The following is a 22,166-nucleotide window of genomic DNA, read 5'->3' as shown; positions in this document are numbered from 1 at the left end:
GTGGCTCTTTTCATCATGGCCTCTTTTATCACTTTGTTTCCTTTTTGCATACTTGGTGCCCTCCTCTACAGCCTTCTAAGTTCTCTGAAAGCAGGAAGGGTTTTACCTTTGGTTTTATATTCTGGGGAGACAGCGCAATGCCTGGCACTGAGTCAGCACTGGACGAAGCTTCAGTGTGTGAATGAGTCGGCAGAGCTCTCTTGGCTCGCTCGTAATGGAGCACAAATGAAAGTGTGGATATTCTAACACATCCACCAGTCATCTTCTCATTATACTTTGTGACTTCTCTGTTCTAATTTGTATTTTTCATCATTAATGAATTCTCAAGTCGTTTTTTAAGAGGACATTTTTCAGAAGCTATCAACAACAACAAAAAGCTTAATTGATGGAACAATGTAAAATCCTTATCCAGTGAAGGGGTAGGTTGGTATGTAATTTCTCAAAGAGTTACTAGCATCTTCTAAAAACAAAAAGAAAGTCTCGCCTAGTCTTCCTTAATGATTTCACTGAAGATTTATATCCTTTTGATCTAGAGTGACACTCAGAACCTGGATGTTGCATATTGAAATTGCTGAAGTGCAGAGGAAAGATAATCTAAATTTGCTTTTCATGTCAATCACTGGGAACAAAGCAAATCTTCCATGTGTGAGAAAGATATTGTTGAAAGGCAAAGATTTTGTTCATTCTTGAACAATACTGATTTCTTCTGTTTGTGGGTGTCTTGCTGGCTTTAAAGAGCACCCCAGATATAGAAAACCTCTTAGGATACAGAGGGGTATGGAATATGAATCTGCAAAATTAGATATAGGAAACAGTAAGGTTATCCTTGTCTTAGGGGATAATCATCTCCTAAAATTAAATGACTTTAGTCCCTCCATCCCTCTAAATTTGTACATAGCACATCAGAGAATACATTTTTAGAGAGGAAAAAATGCTTAGAGAGCCTTCGAATTTTGCAGTTGAGGAAACTAAATTCCAAATAAGTAAAGTGGTTTTTCGAAGAATTGTCCTGACCAATTTGGGACTAAAACCAAGGTCTTCTGGTGGCAGGGTACAATGTCCTACTACTCAGATGAATAAGCTTTCATTGACTATGTGGGAAGTTTCTTCTATTATGTACAAATGCTACTGGCTGAGATACTTTTAGCTGACATCACACTCTTTTTCTTTACTACATGATATTACATCTTCTGTCATATATGGCTAACTTCCTTATTTTGTAGATGATAAATTGTGACTTAGGGAGATTAACCGATTTGCCAAAGACTAAGTAGTTCATGGTAGTACTATAAATAGAAGCTAAGGCTTTCCACCTTCCTAATCCAGGGCTCACTGACTGTATCTCTCCTCCTGAAACCCGACTTGGCTCTCCTGTATATCAAAATTAAGCATATAAACACATAGAGCCACAAAATAGCAAGGTCAAATGTTTTTACAATTTCTAATAAGTTCATCTAAGCCTGGACTTGGAAAAATGATTAAATTTACTGTTTTTCCCCCCCTCTTTTGAGAACCCTTGTAGTAAACCATTTATTTATTCATTTATTCATCAAGCATATTGATTTTTCTATTATGGCTCTCAAACTGTGCCTCAAGCTGGGGATTCAGAGATACATAATCATGAATTTGGGTCTCACAATTTAGTAGAGGGAAACAGTGATATAAAAAGTAAATAGAGAAAACTGTTACAGGTATTGCAGAATAAGTAAGAAAATGTTAATCAGAGGACAGAGTGGTTCAGTCTACCTGAGCGTTGATTAACAGATTCATAGAGCAAGCGTTGTGATGTTCTGAATCTGAAAGATGGGGTAGATGTTTCCCGGAGGTAAACAGTGGGCTGGGATTGAAGAGTGACAGGTAGCCGAAGCAAAGATAGAATCAGATCCTAAAGATAGGATCTTAGTGGGGTGTGCCGCGAGAGTGCCTAGGAAATTGAGGCTGAAAATGTCAGAAATGGGCCCATGAAAGGATGCTTGTGGTTTGCCAAGAGTATGAATTTTTCCTACAAAAAATGAAGAGCCAGGACTTGTTTATACCCTGGGCTTAATTCTAGGAAGATCTACCATAGTAGAATGCATATGTTTATGTGTGTGTAAGGGAACATAGCTAGCAAATAGGGATAGCCCATCAGGCCCCTTGTGGTTGTGCAAGGCATGGAAATTGAGGAGGCACATGGGGGTAGAATGAGAGGAATGTGGTGAACAAGATGTGGGGGTTAGGTAATCAAAGTGACATTAAAGTTGGAAATTAAGAGAGCTGAGTTCTAATTATGGATCTGCCACTCTATAGCTGTGTGATCTGGAATCAGTGAAAACTGTAGATGTTTTCTTACCATGAATTTCCTTTTTGTAATGTAAAATGGCAAGGTAGAATTTTATCTCTATTCTTTAAGTCTCTACAAATTGATGATTGTCTCTTAGATCTCTGCATTACATAAGCAGATTCAAGGGTCTAAGGAAGGTTGTCTTAGCCTCCATACTAATTACACCTAACATTTATTCTTCATCAAATATAAGCATCGTTGGGAATGTCGATTCAGTTGATCCTCATTGCAACCCTTTATGGTAGATGATATTATAATTATCATTTTACAGATGGGGAATTTACGTGTAGAGAGTTGAAATAATTCCTTCAGAGGCTATCTTTTTGTTCTCTCTTTATGAGTCCATTCAGCCTGCTATAAAAAAATACCAGAGACTGGGTGCCTTATAACAAGAGAAATGTATTCCTCACAGTTCCAGAGGCTGGAAGTCCAAGATCAGGGTGGCAGTGTGGTACAGTGAGGGCCCTCCTTTAGGTGGCTGATTTCATGTTATATCCTCACACTGCAGAAGGGGTGAGCAAGCTCTCAGGGACCTCTCTTGTATCCGCAGTGAACATAATCACCTTTCAGAGGTGCTACCTCTTAATACCATCACCTTGGGCATTAGGTTTTTAACATTTATTTGAATTTCGTGGGAACATACACATTCAGACCATAGCACTGCTCTTTTTATTCACTGTATAAATTCCCTTAAAAAGCATCTGGACTATACCTGCCTCCTTCCTAGGTCCATTAATAAGAATATTATTGCATATTCATTAATACTTGCTATTGTAACAGATCTCTCTCTAAATCTCATTGGCTCAACATAGCTTCTTTCTTGTGCATGTGAAGCCAGTTAGTGTGAGAGGCTGGATCTCTCTTTGATGTTGTTGTTCAGGGATCCAGGCTATCGGTGGCTCTTCTGGGTCACCTCTGGCACTGATGTCTGAAAGAGGAAGAGGGAGAATGGCTGACACAGTAGGAGGTTTTCACAGGCCTGGTCCTGAAGAAATAGAACTTACTTCTGCCTACCTTCTATGTGTCACATACAAGAAAGAGTCATCCAGTTGTATGCACAGAAGAAAAGAAAAAGGAGGCTTGGAGAATAGGTAGGCACTCACTTTGGGAGCTGGGATTTGAGCCTTGACCATTTGGCAACAGAATCCTCCCTCAAACCACTATGCTCTAGTACCTTTTGGACTTGATCGCTCTCATGGAATTGGCGCTAATTAAACGGTTTTGTACATAAAGCAGGTTAACTTTAGGATGCAGGTTGACTTTATAGTGCATATTATTTCTGTGTAGTTAAGATTTTTGACTTCATACAAACTCCCTTCTCTGTTTCTCATTAAATTTAGTGACTTAATGACGTAATTGACGTTACTTTGAAGCAGTACAAAATCTTTTACTTTGACTCTCCTTTTTTGATAGGTCTAATGTATTGTACCTATTATAATGCAACTTAATCATTTCAGAAATTTACAGAATTTTAGACTGGAAGGAACTTGGAACGCTAATGCTAAGACTAGTCTGATTTCTTCATTTTGCAGAAGAGGAAAGATACTCAGAGACCTTAATGACCTACTCCATAGTACACTCTTCAGGTTCAGAGAACTATGCAGGAGAGCCCAAATACCCCATCTTTCTTTTTACTGCTTTTTCCACTCAACATGTGATTTTCCTCAAGAAGCACTTGGGCTGCACTGCCCTCCCTTTAAGGGACACTTACAGGAATCTGATTAATCATAAAAGGACAGCATGACTCTTACAGTTTATAGGAACTGGGGATGTTCTGATTCTTCACATTTTTCCTGTATATGCAATTTGGAATTAAGCAGAAAATCTGCTTTTAAATCTTTGACATTAGAAACATTTTAAAAAGCACAATGGAGATTTTCCTGTCTGAGTAATCCGAGATAGCTTTGGGGTCATCTCTGGAAATGTCACTTTTCACACTGAAGGAAATGTAGAAAGTGAAACTGTTGGGCTGTGCATTTCCTGGATCCTACTTTGAAGGTAGAAACTTGTCCCCTGCCCTTAAAAATGGTGACAGAGATACTTTTGCTTGATAATTAGCTTTTGTTAATTAATAACTTTAGTTTAAAAAAGGAGAACTACCCTAGTCAGCACATTTTTTGGGGTCAAAGTACAGAGATCTCATCAAATTATGTCATGAAAAAAGAGGTTCGTTGAAATCTACTGTATAAAATATTTCAGGAATTCTGGAAAACTTCAGGAAGCCCTGAGGAAGGGCAAACACCAGGGCAGCTTATGGGACTCCCTACTGTCTTACCTCTGACATCTTTTTGTATCTGTGCTTAGTTCCTTCTTCTGTCTGCTTCCTTGGAGTCCCATCACTATGAGGTATAGACCCATCTCTCCCTGAGTCACCTCACTTCTAATGCAATGTACTCCTTTCCACATGGCAGTTCTGTAACTTTAGGTTCAAATTTCCAGACGGATGTATTTGATTTGTCCAGTTCCTGTTTTTGAGGCAGAAATTACAAGCAGAAGTTCTGGTAGTTTATAAAGGGACCACTATTCTGTGAGACTTGCCTTCTTCAACACCAATTCTCATTTAGAAGATGTAGAAGATGTTCATGATTGAGCTGAGGGGCAATGAGTCTAAAATTCTCTCAAGAGTGAATCTTCTGTTCTGCCTCTTTCTCTTAAAACAGACTGGGACACATCATCTGGTTGAGAGCTTGCTTTTGTTAATAGAGACTTACCATTCATTATTAGGTTTATTATCCGTTAGTGACAATCTTTCCCCCGCCCCATGTCTTTATTTTTTTCATGTAAAAATGGAGCAGTTTTAGAAAACAGACTCTGTAAAAATGTCATCAGCACTTTGCTATTTCCTTCCTGATCATTTTGACTTCATAAATTATGTGAACTTTTGAAATTTCATTGAGCTCTTTAAATAACCATTTCTTTTAATTAGATTGCTTCAGCATGAAAGTCTAAAAATGTGCCCTATTTTCTCATTCTAATGAATTAAAGTGAGAAATTAGCTGTCTCAAAAAGTTTTTGTTTCAGCACATTTTTTCCATTCAAAGTGATTTACAGCAACCTAAATCCACTAACTAGCCTGCATTTCAGATGTCTATTGGTGCATGTAGGTGATGCTTTATTTCTGCTTAGAAGGGTAATGCAGACTCTCTGGGGAGCTAGTCAAACTGGGTAAAACTATTAAATAGGAGTGTACGGAGACAAACAAAATTTTAGAATCAATGAGACAAATCAGAATACAAATAAGAACTGAAATCTAATGGAAAGGAAACCAAGCAGGAACAAATTCACAACTTGATGCTGAATTTACTCTTTTCTGTAGTTTAAGTGTCAAATTAAATATTTTTTTACATGCATCTCATGTCAACACAAGTATGTTTATAGATTTTTTTAAATGCAAAATCAGAACTTTTAGAAAATGTAGATAATTTTCCCTAGCAGCTATGTCTTTGTAACTTATATGTTCCATTGTTGTATATTCACTAATTACATTAATAGTAAAAGACAAAGAGAATTAATATTTAAGTAATGCTATACAATTTAAAAGCAGTTTCATATGCTTGGCATACAGTGAATATTCAATAAATGGTAGCAACTGTCATCATCTTATACATCGTTTCCAGAGTGAATGAATGATTCATATGTACAGAATGTGATATGCATAGTTTTGTGCTCTTACTAACCTAAGGCCAGCAACCACTACTCAAGGTGAAATGATCTGCATAAATATTATTCTACTAAGTACCAATTTTTCATACCTATGCATTTATAGTTCACAGGTGATGAATAAAATGTGATCATAGTAACACATGTATAAATATACACGGATATATGTAATTATAATCATGTATGTGGGCATATAGTTTTTAAAAATCTATGTAAGCATATGAACAAAATCTTATTTAATTCAGACTTTTCCCTCTGTAGACGTTCCTTTCAGTCAGTGAAAAAGCAGTTGAAAACAACAAACGTTTTGGCTAAGATGCCTTCCAGGCAGAATATACCAGTCACAATAACTTTAGAAAACTTTCAGAAATCTTGAGACATGTTTTAAGAGGCAGTATCTTAAGGGAACATTTCTGGGGGCACTCAAGGGCTAATGATCTTATTGTTGAAATGAGACATAGGGTGATAATTCTAGAAGGCCACAATTAGAGCTGGGTAAAATTGATTTTTTTTTAAAGATTTTATTTATTTATTTGACAGAGAAAGAGAGATCACAAGTAGGCAGCGAGGCAGGCAGAGAGAGAGAGGAGGAAGCAGGCTCCCTGCTGAGCAAAGAGCCCCATGCGGGGCTCCATCTCAGAACGTGAGATCATGACCTGAGCCGAAGGCAGAGGCTTAACCCACTGAGCCACCCAGGTGCCCCTCAGTATCATTTTTATAAGAATTAAACCTCTGTGTCTCTCCCATCCTTTCACAAAAATGTAGGAGGCAACCCTTGGTGTTCACGCATCACATCCAGGCAACGACATAGACGACAAGAAAGGTGGTTTTTGTTTATTTGTTAATGACTTGGGAATTGTGACATGAAGAAAATTGTTTGTTTGTTCTTTTTTCATTTAAATCTTCTCCAGGGGTTCTTGCATCATTTTAATATGATGCTAACTGTCTGTGAAGCCTATTCTGTTAATTTGGAAAGCCCTAATATTTGATTAGTTTAGTTTATCATGAGCTCTGTCTGAATCTGTATAGAGAATTACAGTAACTGCTGGAATTTCCTACAATCTCATTAACCTTTTAAAGGAAAACCACAGGAATTAGTTTTACCTTCTTAAATTGCTTGTTTACCATTTATTAAACACATACCACATGCTGAACAGTTTACATGAAAAATTAGTCTTTGTCTACAAGAATCTGGTTATCCTAAGAAGTTAAGATATGTAGACAAGTAAGAACACTCTACCTATGTACACATATGCCTTGCTCAGGTGAACTAAATTCTGCTAGAAGGTTCAGTTCTCTGTTTTGAGGTATCTTGTTTCACTTGGCATATATTAAAACATACTGAAGTCAATATTCTTCCTACCCATGCCCTCAAACTCTTTGAGGATAATATTACACATCCATCTACTTACCTATCATCTGTTCTATTTTAAAAAGATTATCCTTGGGATGCCTGGGTGGCGCAGTTGGTTGGACGACTGCCTCCGGCTCAGGGCGTGATCCTGGAGTCCCGGGATCGAGTCCCACATCAGGCTCCCAGCTCCATGGGGAGTCTGCTTCGCTCTCTGACCTTCTCCTCGCTCATGCTCTCTCACTGTCTCTCTCTCTCAAATAAATAAATAAAATCTTTAAAAAAAAAAAAAAAAAGATTATCCTTCTCTCGTTCCTCCACAAAAAAAGCTCTACAACTTCAGTGTTAATAAGAACAGAGGCTGAGATTTTTTTTTTTTTTTTACTAAGTCCCATTTTTCACTAGGAATTCTACCTGTACGCCTGTACATTTTCTTTTCTTTCTTCAATGAAGGGAAAGGTCATGGCAGCAAAACCTGTGTCTGTCAGGCTTGCTCTTCCTGGTCAGCTTCATTATTAATCTGTTCACATTTAGTATCATGTGCTCTGAAGGGGAGGACATGTCTGTCAGTTTTCCCTGGGCAGCTCCTACTTTACCTTCCTCTTCATTATACCTTATGGGCATCATTCTTACCTCCCTTCTCCTCAAACTAGAAAGCATACTTTCTTCACAAGAGTCCTCACAAACCAAACTTAGCCAAAGTAAGTATCCAGTTGTGGAATGACTGTTTGCATTTCTTTAAACGATATAAACATTTTCCTTTATTTTAAGATTTTATTCGTCAGAGAGAAAGGGAAAGCACAAGCAGGGGGAACAGCAAACAGAGGGAGAAGCAGGTTTTCTGCTCTCCCCATGGGGCTCAATCCTGGGACCATGACCCAAGCCCAAGACAGGTGCTTAACCAACTGAGCCACCCAGACATCCCAAACATTTTCTCCAAACATTTTTTTAAAATATCCATTTTGCATTGACTTACACAAGCTAGAATGATATATTTTGAAATATCATGCTTCACTGGCTTATCCTCTACTTAATGCATTTGGGAAAAATATATCCTACTAAACAAGCTAGGAAGCAGTAGAAAGTATTACTATGTCCTCAGGTGAGCTAAGTTTTGAAACAGTAACAAAAACCACCTCAAAATTTTAGAGGCTTATAACAGCTTAAGGCTTATTTCTCATTCATAGGTCCATCATGGTTGCTGGAAACTCTATTTCATGTCTCTTCAGGGAAGACTCCGGTTGATATAGTTTCCATGATCAAGAACATACTTGGTTGCTTGGGCTGATGGGGGAAAATGTGGTGAATCACACACTATCTCTTAAGCAGCCACACAAACTGATATCCTTTGCTATTGCTCAAAAGTGACCTTTGTTACTTCAGCTTTCACTTCCTTGGCCAAAGCAAGTCACGTGACCACATCAAAGATTAATGGAGTGAAGAAGTACAATATTACCATATATCCAGAAGGGAGAGAGCCAGAAATATTTGGTGAACAGCACTAATGTTTATCAATGGTTACTAAAACTGCTTTATCCTTCTATACTTCAAGAAAGGTAGAAATGAATTTTGGTACTGGCATTGGCAAGGGGAAACCAGATGCAGAGTTTTCACCTGCCCATTCCTTTCCAATGTATGATAAAACCTCCTTAAAACAAGTAGTGAAATGGCCTTTGTAGGTGCTGAAACAGTGCCTCTCCTCCCAGGGGAGAGGTCAGTGGAATGTCACTGTGTCCTCCCGGGTGCTGTCGTACTGTGAAAGAGAACAGACCTCTCGCCACCTCAGGCTGTCCCCAGAGCTGTCTCAGCTAAGTGCTGGGCTGAACAGCATCAGTATCTCAAGAAGCCCTAGTAATCTCGTCGTCAGCCTGGATTCTCTCCAAGATTAGTAGGACTGACCTCGTGACCTACAGCTTTCTTTCCCTAAATCACTATCAGAATTCCAAGTATCCCCAGTAATGGTCAAAGAGATGGTCATCTCACGCTGCTCTGAAATCCCCCACCTTTTCCCATCCTCTGCTGTTTAGTGTGTTCCAGCCACAACTCCCTGCAGGCGATCCCACGACTCCGTCCCAGGAAATTTACTTTGCCTCTTTCTGAGAGACCTGTTTTATATCTGCTTTTTTCTTTTCAGTCATCTCTCATATTTCATAGAAAAAATAGGTGAAATCAGATAAGAAACTGCCTCATCTCCTCACCACCTAATCCATTCACACCTACCTGCCTCTGTAGCTACACATCCCACCTTTACTCTTGTTAAAATGGATTATTTCCACATCAGTTTATTGTCAACCCCCCAAGTGCCCTGAATCTCAATGCCTTTTTCCTTCTCAAGAACATTCTTTTGTAATTACCTATTTTCTTTCCTATATTGCGCATTTCTCTACCAGATCATTCCAGCAAGCAAGCACGCCGTTATGGCATTCATTAAAAAAGATTCCCTTGACACCATGCTTCATTCTGGCTCTTGCTTGCTTCCTTCTTCCCTTAACAGAAAAGCTTCTTGGAGGAAATTTGTATAATTGCCCAGTTTTACATCCCATTCTCCAGGAAACTTACTTTAATCATGCTTTTATTTTCATCACGCCACTGAAATGATTTTTACTGCGATCAAATGCCAACAATAGCTAACACAGAGAGCCTACTATGAGGCGGGCGGGGCTCTAAGTACTTGAAGCCTATTAACTCATTTCATCTTCAAACCAACCCTGTAAAGATGGTGCTATTAATATTCCCCTTTTAGAAAGGGGAAAAAAATGCTACTCAGAGATACTAAATAACTTGCCCAAGGTGACGCAGCTGTTAGGAGGAGTTCAGATTTGAATCCAGCTACTCTGGTTTTAAAGGCTATGCTCTTAATTAGTACATGGTCTTACTTTTTTAATGGACAGGGACTTCTCTTTTTTTATTGAACCTTTCAGCAGCTCTCCCCACAGCTGATGGATCCCTCCTTCTTGAAACATTTTGTTTTTTGGTTTTCCACGCTTTCATCCCATTGTTCTCTTGGTATTTCCTCATGTGCTGCTCCTTGCTGGTCTCTATTGCTGGCTCCCCATTTCAGACTGAGGTTTGAAGGGACTGTTTCCCTTCTACTCTTTTGGCAATCTTTCAAGGTTATTTGGTTCAGTCTGTGGTTCAGTCTGTGATCACCTGTGAGCCTGGATTTCTTAAGTGTGTATCTGCACCCGAAGTCTCTTCCCAAAGCTCCATTTCACAAATATTGCTGCCCGATTTATATCATTACTTGGGTGCCTTTTAATAGTCTCAAATTTAACACTGACACACACAGCACAGAACTACAGGTATTTTAACCCAACCCAGCTTTTGCCAAACTCCCTGTTCCCAGGCCTTTTCTATCTGCCAGAACCACCCCCCACCCCCCACCCCCACAGAGTTCATGTATAAATAACATACAATGTGATATTAGTTTCAGGTATACAATATCATGATTCAGCAGTTCTACCCATTAATCAGTGCTCATCATGATCAATGTGTTTTTCACCTTTTTTATCCACCCCCCATCCACCTCCTCTTTGGCAAACACGAGTTTGCAGAAGCACCCACTTCTAACTGCTCAGGACAAACTGAGGAGTGACCCCATTCCCCCTTCCCACAGAGCTCATGTTCAGGCTAATAGCAAGTCAAACCAGCTCTACAGAGGACTGTTCCTAATCTGCTGCTTCTCCCCAGCTCTGCTGTTGTTAGTGTAGCCTCAGTCATCCTCTGTCCCCAGGCTCTTGCAGCCTCTTCATGACTGGTCTTCCTCCTCTCCCTCCTGCTTCTTCAACCCATTCTTTAAAGGCAGTCTGAGCAAATTTCTAAAGCATTTAATGAGGTGTCATATCTACCCAGAGTATTTCCCTTGTGACATGAGTAAAATCCAGTTCCTTTATTAGAGCCGACCAGTCCCTACTCCACCTTCCCACATTTCTTTTTCTTTTCAGCGTAACAGTATTCATTGTTTTTGCACCACACCCAGTGCTCCATGCAATATGTGCCCTCCCTAATACCCACCACCTGGTTCCCCCAACCTCCCACCTCTGCTCCTTCAAGACCCTCAGATTGTTTTTCAGAGTCCATAGTCTCTCATGGTTCACCTCCCCTTCCAGTTTCCCTCAACTCCCTTCTCCTCTCCATCTCCCCTTGTCCTCCATGCTATTTGTTATGCTCCACAAATAAGTGAAACCATATGATAATCGACTCTCTCTGCTTGACTTATTTCACTCAGCATCATCTCTTCCAGTCCCGTCCATGTTGCTACAAAAGTTGGGTATTCACCCTTTCTGATGGAGGCATAATACTCCATAGTGTATATGGACCACATCTTCCTTATCCATTTGTCCGTTGAAGGGCATCTTGGTTCTTTCAACAGTTTGGCGACTGTGGCCATTGCTGCTATGAACATTGGGGTACAGATGGCCCTTCTTTTCACTACATCTGTATCTTTGGGGTAAATACCCAGTTGTGCAATTGCAGGACACTCATGAAAGAAATTGAAGAAGACACATTTCTGAACACAGTTCCCTAGACCTCGCAATTGCTCAACCACGCCGTTGCCACCCAGATGACTGAGACTGTCCTAGGAACACACCACACATTTCCCCATTTCAGCTCCCTGTCATTTGTTGCTCCTTCTCTTCGGAATACTCTTCCTTTCTTAGAGCCTCATAATGGATGCTTCCCTCTCATCTCTCAGGTCATCATTCAGATGACCTCGCAGAGGTCTTCTCCGGCACTCATAAAAATACACTCTTCTTCCCTGTTGCTTAATCTCTCTTTACTGCAGTTCCTGCCAGAAGCTTAAAATCTAGTTTTTTTTTTAAGCATTCACAGGGGTTTATAATTTGTTTTCGACACAGGAATATGACCTCTCTGAAGGCAGGCACTGTGTCCCTCCTTTTTATGGTTATATCCCCAGCACTCAGAACCATACCTGAGGTGTGATATTGACTCAATTAAAATGTGATTAAGTACGGTACAAAGAGTTAGCATAATGGCTTGTACAATATAATGCAAAACACTCAATAAAACCAAACCGAATCATCCTTAGCTAAGAAAATATTTTCTAGAGCACAAGAGTCTGACTCTCAAGCTTTTAACTTTCACAGAGATATACTTGTGTTTGAATCAAACACAGAGAAATCCCCATTTGTATCTATAGTGGCGGGAAAATCTTTGCGGCACTGGAAATGGTATCTCTTGACAGTTCAAGGATCCCATGTCAAAGTCATATGTCACACCCAAGTTTCTTGGTCTTGCATGGAGGAATGGACAATATGTGTGATTTTTTTCTCTCTTACAAGATCTAAGAAAGATGTCTAACCTGTTTGCACAGTAATAATCATCCCCAAGGGGAAGATTAATATAAATATATGATGTATTGATCTCTATAAAGTGGGCCTCAATATGTTTGTATCATTAAATAATTTCAGTTCTGGTTTTTGTATCACATTTTTAAAAATTTCTGAAAGGATTGTGTTTCAAAGATATTTGATTTTAAACTTATTTTTAGCATATAAAACTTCTACTTTATTGTTCCAAAGTAGGGTTAATACTTTGAAGATGAAATGCTACCCCCACCCCCAAAAAAAGAAAGAAAAAGAAGGCAAACTAGAAACCTGCCCTAATGTGATAAGTGAGGTCCACAAGTCCCAAGTACCCAACCATTCAGGAGCCTTACTGCCAGGTTAAGTGGCTGGGTGGGGGAAGCCTTGCAGCTTATTGGATGGGTCTCCCAGGCTAGATATAAATCCATCCACATTCTGGCTATGGTTGTTGGTGGCAAGATGGGAAGAAAAGATTTTGGGGGCTGAAACTGCCTGGGACTTCTAGGAAAATGGCAGCAATTTCAAGAATCCCCAGTTAGTTAATTCCCAGGGAAACTGGGCAGAGGAATACTAAGGAGATGGGTTCCACCCTTTACCTCCTTGCTTCCTGAAAAGAGGTTCCATGTCTGGCTTCTGTGCTTACCCCTAGAAGAAAAACATAACCTTAACCCTCCCGCAACCCACCACTTTGAGAATAGGTCTGCTTTTTGCACCATTGCAGGGCACCTTGTCAAAGGGTTTGCCTTTCTTTGATTAACATGTTGGACAAAAAAGTCATATGCAAATAAGTATGTTTTTGATGATGCCACATACTGTCTCTATATTTCAGACTGTTCTTACAGCTCATTCTAATCTGGTCACTAATCGTTCCTGCTTCACCAAGCATTTACTGATAGAAATGGTCCTTGCACATTTAGAAAAGAAATCAAATCTGCATTATGGAGTCAGCATCATTGTATTTCTAGTTTCATGCATGGGGGAATCTGTTATAGAGCTATATTTAATGTACATCTAATTATAAAGGGGGGGAGAAGTCAAAGCTTTCTCAATGTTGTCTTATCTCTTATTTTTGTTTGTGCAGCTCATCATGTTAAAACGGGCACTTGCGAAGTGGTGGCACTCCACAGATGCTGTAATAAGAACAAGATAGAAGAGCGATCACAGACAGTCAAGTGCTCCTGCTTCCCCGGGCAGGTGGCAGGCACCACGCGAGCAGCTCCATCTTGTGTGGATGGTATGACTTCTTCCATTGCTCATGGTGGTCATATAGCTGGGGACTGGGTAGACCTGGAAATCCACTATAATGCTGTTGACTGTGGTCAACCCTGAGGGATCATACCATAAATCATGTGGTTGATGAGAGATTATTGATCGGGGGGAGGGCATTCTGAAATCTAAAATCCTCTAGAAGGAGGTCTAAGACCTTATGCAGTTTTATAATGAAAGGCATTCTAGGGAGGTTCCAACAAGTCCATGTGCTTCTTACTTTGATACCATCAAATACTGATTTACCAGTGAAAGGTGTGTGTGTGTGTGTGTGTATAAATTAATTGGAAAGAGAAAATAGAGGCTTAAACAGTATGATGATGTAAACCCACAGGTGGTTCCTAAGAATGAAAATATAAGCGCCATACAGATGAGTGAATTTATAGTTTGACTTAACATGAAATATTGATTTTTATGGAGATCCATCAAAATGTTAATTTCTTTATTAGAGGGCTCACCTAATTACAATAGGACATACATCTTTGTATGGGTCTACTTAATTACTGTTACCATAAAAAATAATTTAAGTATTCCTATTAGCATGGCTCATTCCTTGTGATGATGGTTACTACCCACAATTAAAAAAAATTACATTAAAATTACATTAATGCTAATATTCTAATTTTAGCTTACTTGTGGGAAGTATTACATTAATTCTAAAATGTTGATTCTAAACTGGTAGTAGGTTCATTGTCTTATATATTTAGGTGAATCAGTGTATGCATATGTCTACATAAGTTTCTTCCCACTATATTAGTTTTCATGAAGCCTGTACATTCACAGGAAAATATCCTTCAATAATGTGCTTCTAATTAACAATATTATTTGTTAAGAGGCTGGAGCTCATGTTCAGTGTTCTTACCACAATAAATGAAAATTTAAAATAAAAATTCTTTTAGTCAGAAAATCTAGAAGGATTTAGCCCCTTTGGACAAAAAGAGAAGCATGCTTCAAAACCCAGTCTTCACCACTATTGGGAAAAATCAGTGTCCTTTGTTCTTCTTTAAAAGTGCACCCAGAGAATTAACTAGCCCAAATAGAAAACACTGAATTGATTTTTTTTTAATCTCCTGTAGCTTCAATAGTGGAACAGAAATGGTGGTGCCATATGCAGCCATGTCTTGAGGGAGAGGAATGTAAAGTTCTTCCAGATCGGAAAGGATGGAGCTGTTCCTCTGGGAATAAAGTGAAAACAACTAGGGTAAGTGGACAGCTAGCTTGGGAAAGCAAAAATGTCTCTGAATTCATAGAGTGTGGACATGCACAGTAACATTGCTAAGTGATGGTTGTACAACGAAGAGTATAGTTTTCCATACTACACCCTCCCATTTTCTTCCTAATTCATTTTTTTCACAACACATTTTCATTTTACTCAGAATAGCATCTTCTATAGATTGCCATCAACTGTCATGTTATTTAATGAATTAATGTTGTGTGTTCCCCTTCATGAGATACTGACAGTGATGAGAAACCCCCTGAAGATGCATGTTAAGTGCTGAGAAGGTGACCCCAATCCCTTATTCTTCTAATGGACTATAATTTGAATATATTCGGGGGGGGAGAATTTATTTTATACATGACTCAATACAATTTCCCAACTAAGAGTCTTTCATTTTTCTGAAAGTAATTATTTTGATCTTCCTGATTTCTGGGTCAATAAGTGGTTTTCTAATGGTTAACTTTGTAATAATGAGTTATGAAGAAGAGTTTCTAAATCTCAGGGCCAATATGAAAAGAATACTCTTCGGACAGTGATATATTTCAGCTTGCAATGATTGACTTCTGGGACATGGGAGAGAAGTGAAAATGGTTAGCTTTAAACTTTGATTTCTTAATTAGCTCCGTGGATGTTCTGGATGGGCAGCATTTAAATTTTCTGTAGAATCAGCAAATGAAAGTTCTGTCTTGTTTTGCTATTTGCTTTGAGGGTAAAGCAGACTATTGATTAGAACTGGATAATTAGGGACTAGAACAGAATAATGATATAAGATTTTCTTTTATAAAAAGTAACATAAGACCAGAGACTGGTTAACTTACCATACTGTTTCATAATGGCAGTTTTTTTTTTTTTTTAAACCTCTCTGGACATATTCAAGAGAATTATTTTTGAATCCTATCAGATATATAATTCAGTCTGTTGAATAACATGTTGGTCACATTGGCTATTCAGATATACACAAAAGCAACTAAGTTTTCTAATAGCAGAAATAATAACTTTATATTTTATCCTATTATTCATGACTCTTTTTGTTGGCTAAATGCTGACATACTTTTCCAAAACCCACAGAGTGCATGATCAGTTAATTAGAATAATTGTATTATTCAGTTAGCACATGGTATAAACCATATTGATTTATTAAAAACATCCTTGGCAATATAAAATTTCCTTATAAGTTATTTATAGAATGAATATATTTCCTTTCCTAACACTATAAATTCTTAGTCCAAAATAGCACTCATGGAAATTCACTGAAGATCTGAGATTCTGAAGCAAATTAAAAAACAAAAATTACACTCTAAACTCTGTTTTTTATTACTTCAATGGACATGAGGAGGCTAACATTTATTGGATACTTAAAACATATGCCATAAACTGAACAAAGTACTTCATGTGAATGAGCTCATTTAATCCTCTTAACAGCCCAATGAGGAAGATAATATTATTATCTCCTTTTTACAGATGAGTAAACCAAAGTTTCAAAACCTTCAGTGACTTCCCAAGGTCATACAGCCAATGAACAAGGAAGCCAGGGTTCAAACCAAGCAGTGTTATTCCAGAACCCAATCTCTTAACCTGTAGTTTAAACTAGATAATTTAACTTATTCTTAAGTAATAGTGAGGAAAGCTTCCTATCATTCTATTCATATTAGGTAGACCTTTAAAGTTATCTTTAACTTTCTGGATCATTGAAATGAAAAGGTCAAGACCATGTGATCTAAATTCCCACAGTAAATTGTGTAAGTGCTGCTTCCTTCCTTACTGTGCCATATTTTCAGGGTCCAAACTTAAAATTCAGTCTCTGCAATGCTTCACATTTAAGTGGTTTTCATCATGTAATTAAACAAGATGGATGAGAGGCTGAGAACTTGTGAGAGAGGAAGACCATCATCTAGTTCCTCCAGTTCGTTTCCGTTATAAAGTGTTAGGCCACACAGAGTAGATTGTATTTCCTCTTTATTTCTCTTTTGCCCTGAAGAAGAGCTTTTAAGGGAGGGCCTCCCTAAAGATAATGTAGAAAGGGCTCATGCCACCAGAAGTATTTTTTTCTAATTTTTAATTTTTTATTAACATATAATGTATTATTAGTCCCGGGGTACAGGTCTGTGACTCGTCAGGTTTACACATTTCACAGCATTCACCATAGCACATACCCTCCCCAATGTCCATAACCCAACCACCCTCTTCCTACCCTCCCTACCCCCCACCACAGGTATTTATTAAATCACTTTTAAGATTCCTTCCAACTCGGGGATGCCAGGGTGGCTCAGTTGGTTAAGCAGCTGCCTTCGGCTCAGGTCATGATCCCAGCATCCTGGGATCGAATCCCACATCGGGCTCCTTGCTCGGCAGGGAGCCTGCTTCTCCCTCTGCCTCTGCCTGCCATTCTGTCTGCCTGCACTTGCTCTCTCTCCCTCTCTCTCTCTGATAAATAAATAAAATCTTTAAAAAAAAAAAAAAACACATTCCTTCCAACTCGGAGTCTGTGATTCTCCTTTAGAATAAGGAAAAATCATCATATATAAGACCAGTGATCCTCGAAGACAAAGTTTCTTGACTACAAAGTAAATTATTATCTCTTGTTTTCTTTACAAGAAAAAGATTGCTGGTGAGAAGGAAGGTATATAGAGATTTCCAACTGAGGGGACGTTATGGTATTCCAAATAGCTAGGCAAAATGATAAGCAATTTGGAGTGTTTTGAGTGTTTCAGGATGATCTGAGGCCTCAAAAAACAAAGTCTCCAAGGTCATCAGGTTATTACACTTCTGCTTTCTCCACTGAAATAGTACAAAAAGTATAGGAGATACAAATTTTTGAAATAGCTCTGGCTAGTATTACTTTGTGCACCGCGGAAGTGTTGGACAGAGGTAGCTCCTGCCCCACATAAATAGCAGCAAAATAATCGAGAAGAATTCTGATCATTATTCGAGTCATTGGCATTATTGTTCCTTTGTCAGCCGTAAATAAGTTAGCCATGGTCGTGGCAAGCCAAGCAGCCACTGCAGCCCTGATTTGGCAGGTTCCAGCCACAAATGGGGAAAGTCCAGAAGTTAAGCATGAATAGATTACAAAGTAACCTAAGAGCTGCTCGAAGCCAAAAGCCAACTGAGTTTCTTATGCAAGATATGTTGGTCTTGTGGGATTATCACTGCAAGCAAAATGGCTCGAGAAATGATTAAAATTTGCAATAATGTACACCCTTCCTTTTAATTGCCCATATTCAATCTGGAGTGCTCCAGTAAGCCAAATGTTAGAAAAAAAGCAGTCAGCCAAAAACAGCAATGAGACTTGCTTAGCCTCAGCAGAGATGTGGTGGTACTTTCCAGAATTGACTACAGATTATGGGCTGGGTGAATTCCTCATTTAAGACTAATTTGGAATATACATTGTACTTCCTACTATAAATGTGAATTATATCCCCTTTCTGTCTTTGTACCAGATTCAAGAAGCTTATTATTCTGATTCCATTTTCTATTTGTCCCAACAAGGGAGAAAAGGCAAAGAATAAGACAACCCTTGTTGGAATATCAGTATTTTGCACTCGTGTTCTTCAGTGTCCCAAACATTTAATCGGGAGGGAAAGGAGGATGCAACATTTGTTTCCTGAACCTTATTTCTTACCTTAAAGGTGGAAACTTAGGACTGGTTATGATCTCTGTAACCACCTATTGTATTACTTTTAAGAACTCCAAAGTTAAAGTCACGAAAGCCCTTTGATTTCAAACTCACTTTCAAAGATAAATAATAAAGAACTTTTCAAAGAGTCATTAATAAAAGAATCATCTTTCCAGTGTGAAAGAGCACATAATTATACGCTAATTATATAATATGAAAGTAGCAGGGGGGAAAGGTGCTATAGAGCTTGTAAGATTTGAGAAAAAAAAATCTTTGATAACATTGTTGGATCCTTAGCAAAAATAGATTGTGATTCATTTCTTTTAATGTTTTGATATTCTTTCTCTGTGAAACATGTCCTAAAGGAAGTCACATTTTGATTTTAGAATTCACAGCTCGTGGCCATGGCTTTGGGTTCCAAACACCAATGGTCATGCAGTTCTTAAGTCTGGTTCTTCCCTAAAGAAAGATGACCTTCAGAGTATGCAAGAGTCTGTATTTTCATCAGATATTTCATCTCAATGAATCACATAGAGATGTGATTAGGTCTATTTACTTTTCATATACTTAAGACATTTTCTGGGTAATTTTTAACTAATTGGAAGTCTTTCATCTTTACTGATTTACTTAAAGTGCCTCAAGCAGATTAGAACTCCATTTTTCTAAAATCTCTTCAAGTCTAAGTTGATTTTAAGTGCATAAAATATGATTTCATTTTAGTGAATAATGCAAAGAACATCAACAGGTATTAAGAATTTCCTATGCATAAACATCCTGTAATAACAATGCTCTTATTATAATCAAAGCGACAAAAGCATATATGAAGGCCTTTACTTAGCTTGTAGAAAGTGTATTGCAGGTATTATCTTATTTAATTTCCAAAACCACAGTAGGCACTAATGAGAGTACAAAGATGTATGGCATGGTCCCTGCCAACCAGGCGTATGCCCCAGAGTGGGGGAATGAATACTGTACAGTCGCATTATTCTTGTTATCCATATGCAGTCCACTGACAACACTGGAATCATGGATAAGTATAAGAGTAACATTGTTATAATAATGGGGATAGTATAAACCTTTAGCTCAGCCTCCTCATCTGCAAAATAAATGAGGAGATTGAGTTAGATTCAATTTTGAGTTCCTTTAACCAGGATTTATTTTTTAGTTCCACGTGCCAAGGACATTTTTAACTTCCTTTCCAGCTAAATTTATATGACACTAATAACTGGCTAATCTTAGAAGATAGATTAAGTATTTGGGTTTTTAATCCTTTCCCTGTAAGGGAGAAAAGAAATAGAATTTTAGGATGCTTTGCTGATTAAAGCCTCAAGTCATCCTCTTCCAGATGCTGCTGGATTTTATACTAAAACTTAGTGACTGTTCTGTGATGGGGTGCGGGGTGGACCTGAACACTGTCCAGGGGCACTATTCCAACCCCAAGGAAAAAAAAAAGCCCCAAAATAAAACAAACAAAACAAAAAACACAGAGCAAGAGGAAAAAGTTCATTTCCTCACCTTAAGATGGTGCAATTTGTGTGAATTCTTCAACCATAGCGCTCTCTCTTGCCTTGTAAATTTAATCACAGACTCAGGATAGTATAGTTCTTTCCTGATCAGCCCTTTCTTAACGGACACATTCACCATTCATTTGTCTTCATCTCACCTCTGGTCAGGCCCTAAATTGCCTCCTGGTCCACAGCACAGAGTACAGTAACCTTTTTGACCCTTGTTTTCCAATTATTTTGACAGTACTTGCAGTAAGAAATACATCTTATATAGTGTGATCCAATGTGCATACACAGACACATATACATCCCTCACTAAAATTAAAATTCTAATTTTTTTTGTTTTATTTCCTTCCTTCTTACCTATCTCAACCCCATAAACTGATTTCATGACCTGCCTCTGTGTTACAACGTGCATTTTGAAAACCAGTACTTTAGGCAGTGGTAGCCAGCCGCCACTAGCTTGCAGAGATATAATCTACTGATTACACCGTTTTCAAATCAATTTACCTCTTAAATTTTTAATATTTTTTTTCTATGTTTTGGGGTAAAAAAAATTCTATCATTTTGTAAACTATAGATGTCATTGGAAAGAATGAGTATACTGTGTACATTTATTCATTCAACAAGTATTTATTGTCTGTTGTGTTGTGAGGTGCTAGTCTAGGTTCTACAACACAGCAAGAAGAAAACTCCAAGATGGGGATCCGTGCCCTCATCGATTATATATCCTCATAGCGTGTATTAGTTTTTGCTTGCTGCCTTTGCAAATTCTGGGATTTACCGTTACATTCATTTATTCTCTGTAGGTAAGACTGGGCCCCAGCCTGGCTCCATGTCTCTCCGCTCTGGGTTTCACAAGGTTGAAAATATGGGGTGTTTCATCTTTTCACAGCAGGGCTGTGTTTTTCTTGCTGGAGGCTGTACAGGGAGAATTTGCTTCTAAACTCATTCAGGGTGTTGACAGAATTCTATCCCTTGTAAGAGCAGGAATGAGATTTCTATTTTTCGGTAGCTATCATCCAGGAGCCTCTCTCACCTCCGTCAGAACGTCTGCTCTCCTGTTCACCCTCATTCCTTTTCAAGCCGGCCGTGACATGTGGAGTCTTTCCCATGCCTTGGATCTCTCTGCCCTTGTACTCGCTCTCTTCTGCCTTACTCTTCTGCTTCTGAGGGCCAGGTGATCTTCTTATGTGAAGGTCAGCCAATGAGCAACTTTCATGACTTTGCAAAGTCCTTTCACAACAGTATTGAGGTTAGTATTTATTTCAGTAATGGGACAGAAGTCTCTAGAATTCTACCTATCACACAGAGGGAGACAAAAATAAGTGGGTGGTAGATGGTGATAGGTGTTATGGAAGAAAGGAAAGGCTGAGGGAAATGGAGAGTGCTGAGCAAGGGAGCTTGCATATTTGCCTGAAGTTTTGCAGGAGGTGGGGGATGAGGCACATGGCCACCTAGAGGACAGGCTTTCCAGATAAAGGGAAGAATAGATACAAAGGACCTACCCAGAAGCTGTTGTGGGAATACCACATTCACAGGACAGCAATGATGCTGGTGTGGCTGGAGTGGAATGAGCAAGGGCAACTAGTTGAATTTAGAATTGGAAGGGTCAGAGGAGGCATATCACAACTGACTTAAATTTTTGTCCTGAGTACATAGAAGAATGAAGTTTCCAGTAGGCAAAATGGACACAACCGTGGGAAAAGTATGTCTTATGTATTGCATTAATATCCACTAAGTCTAAGTCCTTTTTTTTTTTTTAAAGCTTTTATTTATTTATTTATTTAGCAGATAGAGATCACAAGTAGTCAGAGAAGCAGATAGAGAGGGGGGGACCCTCGTGAGCAGAGACCCTGATGCAGGGCTTGATCCCAGGACTCTGAGATCATGACCTGA

At 38.7% G+C, this 22,166-nt stretch overlaps 1 protein-coding gene across 2 annotated transcripts in view; it reads left to right on the top strand.

Annotated features, from left to right (window-relative positions):
- TAFA2 (TAFA chemokine like family member 2) overlaps positions 1-22,166 on the top strand; it is a 493,613-nt gene that overhangs the window by 421,067 nt on the left and 50,380 nt on the right. For both annotated transcript variants that reach the window (XM_044227874.1, XM_044227875.1), the window contains exons 3-4: positions 13,743-13,895; positions 15,004-15,128. In XM_044227874.1, the coding sequence (XP_044083809.1) occupies positions 13,743-13,895; positions 15,004-15,128 (278 nt within the window). The remainder of the gene's footprint in view (positions 1-13,742; positions 13,896-15,003; positions 15,129-22,166) is intronic.

This window comes from Neovison vison, chromosome 12, assembly GCF_020171115.1.
Source record: "Neovison vison isolate M4711 chromosome 12, ASM_NN_V1, whole genome shotgun sequence".
In the NCBI taxonomy this organism is placed as follows: domain Eukaryota; kingdom Metazoa; phylum Chordata; class Mammalia; order Carnivora; family Mustelidae; genus Neogale; species Neogale vison.
This window is presented reverse-complemented; position numbering and strand designations above follow the sequence as displayed.